Here is an 11303-nt window from a genome sequence, read left to right on the forward strand (position 1 = left end):
TAGCGTGGAGGAGCTAGCTGAGTGGCTAGCGGGGAGCTAGCTGACCCTGGGCAGCCAGCGAGTGATAAAGCTGCAACAACAATGAAAACAAAGGCTCATTTGCAATAGGACACACAATCTCAACAACTTCCCTGGCGATGTCCCCAGTCCGTGTGCTCCTCCGATTGTCCCTCGTCTGGGGGGGAGCTGGGAGAGAAGCTATCCATTCAAACCAGTTTCCAATACTGGGGAATAGCACTGCTGTTTAATTTGTGTGGAAGTTAGCGGAGACAGAGCTGCCGCGGCCCCGACATGAACCGAGATATCCCCCGCAGAAAGAAACCGATCAACGACGCGACGCGGCCCCTCGGTGCATTCCCAGCTAAAGCCCCCGTGTGTGTGGAGAGGAACCCTAACCCTAACCCGGTCGTACGACGGTGGCCTGAGATGTGTGGCTCTCAACCCGCGTCTCCCGTGTGCCGTGATGTGCTGGCTTCTGAGGGAAATCTCAAAATGGCGGTCGCGCTCTTCTCTGAAATGTCACATCCGCATGGAGATCCAAACATGGGCCCATCCCCGGCCAGGTTCACATCCCGAGTGGAAGAGTACCACCGAGAAGAGGCTCCATGCATGAAAAGGACAGGGATTGATATCAGAGAAAATAAACTCATGCACTGGAATAAGTTCATTTCGTTTGTAAGAGCTCAGAGCCTTGAAGCAAAACATTAATGCGTTTATTTATTTATTCCATTGAAGTTTCCTGCAGCATGTTATTTATTTCCAACGTGTAAATATTATGGTATGAAAATACTGATTATTTTCTAGAACAGTTAAAAGAGGCCATTTAATATACCACTGCTGCCTATGTTTGTCTTTATTTGATTTTATATATGTTATATCTCTAGTCTTGTGTTTTAAGTTTTGCTCTTTCACTGTTCCACTTATTTTTTTGTACTTTAATTGTACAGGCTACGCTAGTATACACAACTTTGTATAGCTTCCGTTATTTATAATAAATCTGTATTTATATCTGGCTTCAGTACTCTGTGTTCTACTTGTGTCTTTCAATCTCCTTATACTTGATAAGATAAGATAAGCTTATATATTACCCATTAGATCAAATGAAAATACATATTTGTAACCATTAACATTGCAGCTTTTCACTGTATGATTTTACTTCTTCAAGTAAAACATTCATGCGTTTATTTCTTTATTCCATTCTAGTTCCCTTCAGCATTTTATTTATTTCCAACATGTAAATATAAATAAGAGGAATTATACAAAAAAGTAACAAAAGTAAGCGGAAAAAAGTAATATTTACAAACAGTGGCAAGGGGGAAAAACACTTAATGACTTAATCTACATATTCATAGTCTAGTGAGCTTTGAAGAGACTTAATAGCTTCAGCCATCCGCCTCTTTCTGGATCATTTGTAGCTATTAACACCAATTTATCTACACTTATTTTGTGTATTCGATATACAGCCTGTTCTGGTGAGGCTCATTAAATTAGTTCTCAAAGGTTTCCAGGGGGCTGCTTGTTTGTTTAGAAGTATTGTACTACTATAGGTTATTTTCAGATAACAGGCAACAAACTAGGCACTAATAGATGAAGCACATTCAAAGTACTTGAATTGTGGGTCCATCAAGTAAAACCTGCAATCCACAACATTTGAAGTGGGGTCTGTAATTGACAATGATGTCTAATTGTTTTTCCTTTGTGTAGGACAACAGACAACCAACATGATTTGTCCCCTCACCAAGACAGTGTCTCTCTGAAAGTTACTGGTCCAGCCTTTAGCTAATCCTCATCTGCAGTGAAGAAACCAGAACTGCGTGGAACTGCCTCCTCTTCACATCCTGTGGCAATGGCACCATCCAGTGGATGAATCCAGTCAGACGCTGTCGCAGTTGAATTCTTCATATTGTCTGGCTCACTCTGGTTTGTTTCATTTCACTGAGTGTTGTTCATTTCATACCAGGAAGTTATAGAGCTTTTCCAAATTTAGGATATGAAAATAATAATTATTTTCTAAAAGGTGAATCATCTCAATAGACTTCCAGACAGTTAAAGGATGTCATTAAATATACCACTACTGCCTATATTGATCTTTATTTGATTTTATATATGTTATATCTCTAGTTTAAGTTTTACTCTTGCACTGTTTTTCCCTTCTTTTTTTGTACTATAATTTTACAGGCTATGCTAGTCTACACAACTTTGTATAGCTTCCGTTATTTATAAATAAATCTGTATTTATATCTGGCTTCAGTACTCTGTGTCGGTTACTCGTGTCTTTCAATCACCCTGTACTTAAAATACTTGTAAAATCAACATCTCCATTAGCACCTACTTCTTTACAGTGACAGCTTTGTAGTAGTTCTGGTGGTGAGACTTTCCTCTTAGTACAGTGAACTTACTCTCGACTCACTCTGAACTTTTATTATTCATATGCTCTTGTGTTTGACTTTTTGGTGTGTTACTGGATGCCTCAATCAGAATCAGAATGTATTTATTGCCAAGTAGGTTTACAGGTGACCTACCTGGAATTTGTTTTGGTTGAATGTGCAAACAATGACCATAAAACATAAAAACGCAATAAGTACTACACATAAGAAAAAAACAATATATAAAAGATATAAAAACTAAAGTAAAAAGTAAAATAAAATGCAAAATGCAAAACAGGATCTATATATCTATCTATCTAACAACTATATTAGCTCAAAGAGGAAAATAATACAATTGTAATATTATATTATATTATTATCTGTGCTCTCTTGCAAGCTTTAGTTGTGGGTCATTTGTACCGAGCTTCTTTTGTGTCAATGCTGTGACAGACGAAGTGCAGCTCCAATCAAATTCAAAGAAAAGACCCAAAGCCCACCCTCACGGCCTCAATTGACCAATCCACGTTGGCATCTACAGGGAGGGGTGGGACTAGGCGCATAACAGGATAGTGTGCGTTGTATATATAAACCGACATCGGCAACTAGGAAAACCAGTGAGCTAAGCGTCTCCTCCCTGATGCCACCGCTAGCATAGAGGAAGCTTATGTTCCAGTGCGAACGAGTCAAAACTGTACTAATCGCCATTCTCCTCCCTCATTACTCTCATCACGGGCCCGATCCACACGATTCCACCCAGATTACACGAGCTCCTCCTCGGGTGCGGCTGCGCTAAATGGAGGAGAAGAAGGAAGAAGGGGACTCGGAGATCCAGGAGCACGGACCCGAGCACTGGTTCTCAAAATGGGAGCGGCAGTGCCTGGCCGAGGCGGAGCAGCGGGAGCCGAGCGAGGAGGAGGCCGACAACGACCAGGAGAAGCTGTGGCACCTCTTCCAGAACTCCGCTACCGCCGTGGCACAGTTATACAAAGGTCCAAAAAAACCAACCCCGTGTCTTTGTGTGTTAGTTGTGGGTCCGGGGAGCGGGGTCGGTACCGCTGGATCCGCCCGCGGGCTTTGGGGGTTAGCATCCGGGCAGTGGATCTCCCCGTACTGACCAGTAGCAAGTTAGCATCAAAGCTAGTTAGCATCCAGGCAGTATACCTCCCCGTTACCGTCCACTGCCACCAGTCAAGGCTGCCTGGATGCTAACTAGCTCGGATGCTAACTCGCTGCTGGTCAGTACGGGGGGTAGCGTTTACAGCTGATTTTGCAATACTAAATTTAGCTAGCTTTGTGCTATCTAGCGACAAAAAAAAACAGTGGGGGACTCGAACCTCCGCGGCGGACTCGAACCTCCACCAAACACAAAGCTGGACTCGCACAGCCGAGTGTCCCCGGGATCACAGGGGACATCTTTTGTCAGCGGAGTCCCCTTGTTGACACCAAGTTAAAAGAGACTCAAGCTAACGTAGCTATGCTAGTAACAAAATGGCGATGGTAACAACAACCGTAGCTACGCGACATTCCCCAGATGACAGTCTCTCGAAGGCTGTCACCGCCACGGTCCATTCCCCCTCCGCGAGCCGGTCCTAGAATAATGTCCCTTTTAAAGGGGGGACAGTCCCGCTGTGGGGGGGTTTGTGTGGATGTGCTTTTTAAAAAACACCCGAGCTGCTGAGTGAGCAGTTCTGCAACGCGTTATAAGCACAAAATGGCGAGTATATTATTGCTTCGATGTGGAAGTGTGTGTGTCTGTGTTGTGTTGTGGTGCTCGTGTCCTCGGACTGCAGCAGATCCAACACGCCAGCTCTTATTTTGGCGAGTCCTTTCCCCCCTCGTTTGGCATGTTTGACATGTCTTTGCAACTTTCCTGCTGAGGCCGCAGTTAAGTTGGCGTGTCAGTGCTTTCCCACCCAGCTAGCCATCTAATGTTAGCGCTAGCCCACAGTTATTTTAATGCCCCCCCAGAACCCTGTCCCTGCAAATGTAGGTGCAAGACAAAATGGCGAATGGAAATGATCTTCACCTCATCCTCCATAAGCACCGGACCCGTCGCCCCTTCTTCCGCTGTGTTGTTGTCTTCTAGCTCTCCAGTGTGCTTGCTTGCTTGCTTTATTTATTTTTGATTTTATTTGCTTCGTGTCACGTACAGAAACCAACCACATGTTCCCTTTCCTCCCACAGACAGAGTATGCCACCAGCAGGGCCTGTCACTGTGGGTGCCATTTCAGAACGCAGCTACAGCAGTTACCAACCTCTACAAAGGTATCTGCCCACGTCACCCTCCTCTTCTGCCTGCCCTTGTGCTCTTGAGCAGGATTCACTGATGTGCCAACAACTACTCCTTCTGTTTGCGTTTCGCTCCCATCAGAACAGGATCAAGGCTGTTACTTGTTAATTCACATCTCTTTCAAAGGGCCTGTTAGGGTTTTTTTGCCTGTCAGTAAAATATTTTTTCTTCTAATCAAGAACATTTTGATCTTTTTGTTAGATTTACAATTAACATGTCAGGATTTGAAGATCCAAGATTATAATTTGTTGAGCTAGTGAGGAGTTGATCATTCCCTCTGGAGGTTAATACACTATCTGTTGAAAATCTGATCTGTACAGAATTAAATAAACTATTAATTAAAACCCACAAAAGTCAAATTTAAAAGTGTCTGGATCCGACCCATTGACACTGGTAAAGGAACCATATGTTAGCACTTAATTTGGAATACATGATTTGACGCTGGTTATTTAACGTTGTCTCCCACCACGCAGAGAGTGTGGAGGCCCATCAGAGAAGCTTTGATCGGGGAATCCAAATAGGCCATCAACGCCGTAATAAGGTGGGTCTCATTCTCCCTCTGCATCTTGGAAGACACCTCAAGTTTTCGTAGATCTGAAACCGGCCTGCATTAGGTTTACAAAGAACTCTTGCATTGGATTTCAGGACATGCTGGCCTGGGTGAAAAAGCGCCGGAGAACCATTCGCAGGGAGGATCTCATCAGCTTTCTGTGCGGCAAAGCGCCCCCACACAGGAGCAGCAGGGCTAACTCCCGGCTGGCCATGGTGGCCCCGAGTCGAGCCAATTCACCATCGGAGACGGGCTCGTCTGTGGAGGCAGACCTCCAGCCCTTCAGGGAGGCCATAGCACTGCATGGTAAGTCTGATTTAAGTATAAGTTTCGCTCACAGCTTGGACACTAGTACACATTCTAGACACCTTAAAAAATAATCTTGATGACACTGGAGGGAGATACATTGTCGGACAGAAAACAAGTGGTACCACTGGTGTTGTTGTCTTGGTGTGAACTACAGGATGTGAGTTAGCATGAGAGTAAATTAGTTTGTTTGTCCTCCAGTCATCATATCTGCCACGTGTGGCTCAGAGATAAGGGCATGTGAGTGCTGACCAATGGTGAGAGAAGGCCTCACTTCTTTAGACCCTCCTGTGTGTATGTGTTTACGAGAGCAAACATCTCATAAAACCAAAAGCCAAGTGGGTTTGTACATGCAACTGTTTCCATTTGTGATTCAGCTGCTTTAAAAACTCTCTATGAATATTCAGTACATAATCTGAAGGACCTCACATTTAAAGGGGCCGGCTGAGTGTAGCTGGGGTTAGGGCAGGTTATGTCAGGCATTTGGTGGTTAAGGTTACAGACACACAAGTTCCATCTGTGTCAGGACATTTCAGTCTGTCTTTCTCTGTTATCAGATACCTTTTGCCTTTCACTCGTGATGTTTGTGTGTGTCAGGATTGACCAAATGATTTAAATTTACTCATGATCTTTAAAAACAAGCTTCACCGTGAACCCTTTACATACTTGAGGACAATCAGACGCCGGTTTCATTCCTCAGGTCAGGGATAGTAATGGTTTCTTGATCGGTTTACCATAGTGTGGTTGGAAGCTGCACCTGTCCCTTGTTAAGTCACAGGCACTGCAATCATGTGTGCTTTTATTGCCTTAGGAGTCATTTGGTTCAGCCAAGTGAGGACCTGTGTTTTTGTGAGATGGCAGCTCCAAGTGCTTTCCTAACAATGTCTCTCTGAAGAAACACGAACTTCATGACCCACGTTCTTGTCTAGGATCCAGAATAGAGAGTCTGAGCAAATGACGCTAACAAAGGCTAGATGATCAAAGCGCTGATTACTTGCTGTGAGCTCACTTAACTACACATTTTAACTTAATGAGTATTGGACCGATGAATCCCTGATGTGTTTGCTGGGTCGTGCTTCACAGTTGCTTTACTCAAACGAATCCACAAACATGGCTAAAGATATGAAACAAGACTTATCAGTGTAGCGATTTCCCTCAAACCTGTGACACAATGCTATGCTATCTTGAAATCGAACGCCCCATCTGTCTTATTTCTCCATCCAGCGTTGCTCTCGTCTCATTCTCCTCTTCGTCCCGTCCCCACTTTAGGTCTGAGTGGAGCCATGGCGAGCATCAGTGTGCGCTCCGGTGCTCCAGGTTCTCCCACACATGTGAGCGGGAGCAGCAGTAATGGAGGCGGTGCTGCTGGAGGTGGTTCTTCTGGCGCTGGGCCGGTGTGCCGCAGCAGGCGCAACGGGCTCCAGGACGTGGACCTGAACACTTTCATCTCAGAGGAGATGGCTCTGCATCTGGACTCTACAGGCTCCGCCTCCGCTGGAGGGGTAGGAACCAGGAAACGAAATTCCACCCAGTGTAGTGATGTCATCACAGACTCTCCTACTCACAAACGTAACAGGATGATCTGATCTTTTGCCTGCCGATGTGTATGAGAGGGTGGGGGGGAAGCTTTCACAGCCAAGGCAGGGAGAGGTGGGGTGGAGGGGCTGATGTGTGACAGATGCGCAGATGGACGGACTGACGCTTCGGATGCCTGGCTGTGGAAAAGAACCCGGGTTGAAAATGGGTTCAGTCTAATCAGATGTTGGATGCATTATTTTCCTTGTCTCCTTTTCCGACACTATTACTACAAATCACTGCTCTGCAATCGGGACACTGTGCGTGAGAGAGACTGGGAGGACTGGTCACCGTCACACACTCCCCAGACACTGCTACCCTGGAAAGGAGACAATGAAGGAACCAACACGTTCTGGGATGCAGACAGTTCTCAAAGGGTTGAAAATGCACTGTGCTGCTTTACAAGTAAAAGCCACTTGATCCTTGACACATTTGTGCCCTTCCCTCCCTTAACCTCACTCCTCCTCACCCACCACCTTAATAAGGAAGTGAGGGCCATGATCAAATCATCTCACTCAGTGAATCAAGTTGCTCGCCAAATGTTGGACCCAGCTCGATCAGAGACTCAGCTCTGTGTCAAACAACCCAACGGTTTCTTTCTGTTACTTCATCATCACAGCTCTTAGTTGACGTTGCCCGTCTGGTGGAGCTAATTCGCTAATTCGAGAACATCTGTGGCATCATCCTGCCTCATGTGCTCGTAGCCAGCCACATCTCTCTGGTTACCAGGCCGACGGCGCGGAACTACCAATAGCAGGCTATTGATGTTTGGACATTAAGATCTTATTTCCTGCTAACTACTCTGCTTCAACGGTGACTTGATTCAGTTAAGCCAGTCACCATTTTTGTTTTTAAACCACCAGTGTTAAACATTCTTTGCCACTGTTCTCTCCACCTTGTTTTCTCTCCTGTTTTACGTTGTTTTTGTTAAGGATAACAAAGGAAAAAGCTTCTTTGTGGTATAGCTTCACAGACGGCCTGTTTGTTGACTGTGACGCCCTCTTCCCCCTCGACCCTGAACTTATTATAAAAGCAGCTCATGTTTTATGTGATAGTGTTATTATTCTGATGAGTTGCAATAAGGATTTTCTGCACTTAGCTTTCACTTCCAACTCATGCAAATAAATCGGCTCTTCCTTTGTATCCAAGTTGTAGCCTTGTCCAGCCCTAACAGGTCCACACATTGATTATCTGTCGGTGCTCAGAAGAAGTCATAACGTGATGTGATTAGAAACAGAGCTGTCGCGCACCGTCCTCGTTCACTCTTTAAGAAAAGTGATCAGGATGTGGGCTCAACCTGTGCTCAGAGACTCTGGGGGTTTTCTTTCTCTGAATAATGATCGAACGTACTGGACGATAATCGGTGCTGTAACGGAAGCATAAATCACAGAAATGTTCTTAGGAAGGTAGCACTTCTCAACAGGGCAACCAAACACTGAAGTTGCTGGCTGATCGGGCTGCAGTGTTTGGTCGGCTGTTGGGGAAACGGTCTGCTTTTTGTACAAGGGGTGTGTGCATTAATAAGATGTGAATGGGTTTGTTGTTTATTGTTTTTGTTTAGTTTTTTTAAACTTGGTACAGGATGATGCAACTCGGGATTTAGTTCTTGAAATGGTCGTTGCCTTCTGTAAAGGAGCAGAGCCGGAGACACTGAGATCACACGAGTCAGACACGTGGGTATATATAGTTATTTGTAAAGTAATATAAACTGGTACTGTGTATGTGTGTATATATATATATATATAAATATAAATATTTTATTATTAACAAAATATAATTGGAGTTAAATCTTAAAAAACTTGTTTGTGAAGTTGGGATATGCTTTCATGTTGCATAGGAAGCTAACAAAGTGTAAACAATGACAGTGTTGACTAGATATTAAAATCAATGATGGATATTTCTAGCGATGCTCTGCTGTAGTAGTGATACAGTGACTTTCTGCCTGTAAATGCCCACTGGAGCCGACTCGTGTGATATCAATGATCTCTTCCCTCTTCTCCTGACTTTCGTTGACTTGCTCACTCCCCCTTCACTTTTATAACCTGGAAACGTAGGTTTTGTTAAGTTGTATAAAAAGCATGCCAGTTTTTAACTTCTGTTACATTTTGGTCACAGATTTCATTTTTATTTTCTTCTTGCATTTACTTTGGCTGTTTATACACGTACATGATCGCTGGCTAGTCGGTGAAAGAAAAAGAATCGGGCTGAGAGTTGTTGATTGTCAAATGAAGAGTTCTGCATATTTTTTATTTTTTCTGTTCTTGCATAGGAGTGTAAAAAAAAAAAGAAAACTGAATGAGACTGAAAATATAAACCTAATATTTGAAAAGTGAGATTTGATTTGTCTACACACAGAAAGCCTCTGATTGCTCTGAAGGGCAACAATAAACCAGGGTCTAAATTTAAATCAGGTTTTAGGCAGCGTCCGCCATCACAGGTCTAGTGACTAATGCAAAATAGGAAGGATCTTGAATAGGAATTAAACCCCAAACGTCACATTTAGAGTCGGTGAGTTTGGGATTCAGACTTGAGGAGGCATCATGGCAGCGAGAGTCTGACACGGTTAGAATCCTGAGCACTGACCTGACCGCCTGTCCCGCCCAGCTCTTCATTATATCAGAGGAATGCATTAAGAATATGTTTTATTTCCCTTCGACTCTTAACTCGCTCTCTGATTCTCCTCGGTAGCATCGCAGGCTGAAACCAAACCAGTAGCTGTGACCTCCCAGTGTCTGTTGTATGACAGCTTGCTGGTTTTAAAGGGACGAGGAGGAGGAGAGTGCCGATAGAAAAACAGGAATTCACTAGAGTCGGCTGTGAGCAGGGTGGTGCAGTCTTTCTGAGCCCACTGTCAACCCCCCCCCCCTTCCCAACCCACTGATTATTCTGGTTATGAGAGAAGGGGGGTGCACTTTGTGTTTTTTCTTTTCTTCCCCTGAGCCAATCACAGGCCTTCATTCACATTGTTTCAAGAAGTCTGACTCATGCCACGTGTCTCTGGAGCCAACACTATTATTAGCTGTTTCTTGATACTTATTTGTTTAAAAAGTAATAAATGGCTAATCTATATACTTAACATTTAATTGTTGGTATGATATGTGGTTCACATTGTAAAAGAAATAAAACCATTGAGTTGCAAGTGGATGGACTGTTTCATTAAAAAAAGGAAAATGTTATAAGTTTAGTTTTATCTGTTTTTTCTTCTCTGAACATGTGGGACAAGTTTCTTCTATTCATGAAACATCAGTATATTGAATTTGTGTGATCAAAAGACGTCTAGAGACTCAAATGAGACAAGTCTGAATATGTCCTTGTTATTTAGAGGAAACTTTAAGTTCTGGAGGTACAAATAATACCTCCCTGCACTGATCACTGTTGCAGTTGATATTTAGAAGTGAAATGAAATACCCGAGTTGTGCATTTGGGCTATCGAAGGTCAAAAGAAATGATCAGACGAGGATCAGCGTTCAGAGAGCAGCTCTGCTGCAGGCCACTAGGTGGCGCTAAAGGACAGCAGTAGAAAGTGTGATGACGTTGTCCCTGCAGGACTTTTGCAAATGTTTCATGGGGAAAAGAAGGAATTCAAGGAATAATAATAAAATAAAACTTATTATTGGTGAGAAACACTAAATATAAAACTATCAAGGTTATTTAAGTGGCTCAGAGGTGTTTTGTGACATCTTGTACACAAAGTTGTTTACATTCTTTTCTGACTTGGTGGTAGGATTCTGTCTGAATCAGGAAAGAACTTGTTAAATGAACCTGTAACTTTTTGATTCAGATCCAGGACTATTTCACTTTACTTATCATTAAGATATATTTTTCTACATTTTTAGGATTTACAAGGGAATAATTTATGGATCGGGATTTAAAAATCAGGCTTATTAATGTGACTGATATCTATGAGCCTGTGCAATTTGTTGCAGCTTGATTGAATTGAAGGGGAACTGCTGGGCCATGTCGCAGGTATGAGCTCTCCTGAGGGACATTCAAGTTAATTTTTAAATCTTTATCTCTGCCTTAAACAGTCTTTTCCACTTCACCAATCACCAATTTACAATATCCAGAATAATGTGATAGTCATAAGAGTTGCATGCTCGAGCACATAAACATTGCAAACACATAATAGAATCCACTCATGGAAACATTGCCAGGGGTCAATACCCCACATATTAAAAGAAGAAAATCTCAAGAACCGAGTCAGACTCACACAGGG

At 43.4% G+C, this 11303-nt stretch overlaps 1 protein-coding gene across 1 annotated transcript; it reads left to right on the forward strand.

Moving 5' to 3' along the window:
• The first annotated feature begins 2993 nt into the window (after positions 1-2993).
• On the forward strand, positions 2994-10226 carry hapstr1a (HUWE1 associated protein modifying stress responses a). The gene is made up of 5 exons (XM_061089500.1): positions 2994-3355; positions 4551-4631; positions 5130-5197; positions 5302-5512; positions 6782-10226. Exons 1-5 carry the CDS (start codon positions 3160-3162, stop codon positions 7096-7098), a joined length of 873 nt encoding a protein of 290 aa, XP_060945483.1. The 5' UTR covers positions 2994-3159; the 3' UTR covers positions 7099-10226.
• The last annotated feature ends 1077 nt before the right edge of the window (positions 10227-11303 follow it).

Source organism: Limanda limanda, chromosome 17 (assembly GCF_963576545.1).
Source record: "Limanda limanda chromosome 17, fLimLim1.1, whole genome shotgun sequence".
Classification (NCBI taxonomy): domain Eukaryota; kingdom Metazoa; phylum Chordata; class Actinopteri; order Pleuronectiformes; family Pleuronectidae; genus Limanda; species Limanda limanda.

Bases quoted from the DNA above. Each gene is read 5' to 3' on its own strand.
- hapstr1a (XM_061089500.1), top strand. From the start codon at position 3,160: ATGGAGGAGAAGAAGGAAGAAGGGGACTCGGAGATCCAGGAGCACGGA. The intron at 3,356-4,550 runs GTCCAAAAAAAC...TTCCTCCCACAG, and splicing joins CGTGGCACAGTTATACAAAG to ACAGAGTATGCCACCAGCAG. The intron at 4,632-5,129 runs GTATCTGCCCAC...CCCACCACGCAG, and splicing joins AGTTACCAACCTCTACAAAG to AGAGTGTGGAGGCCCATCAG.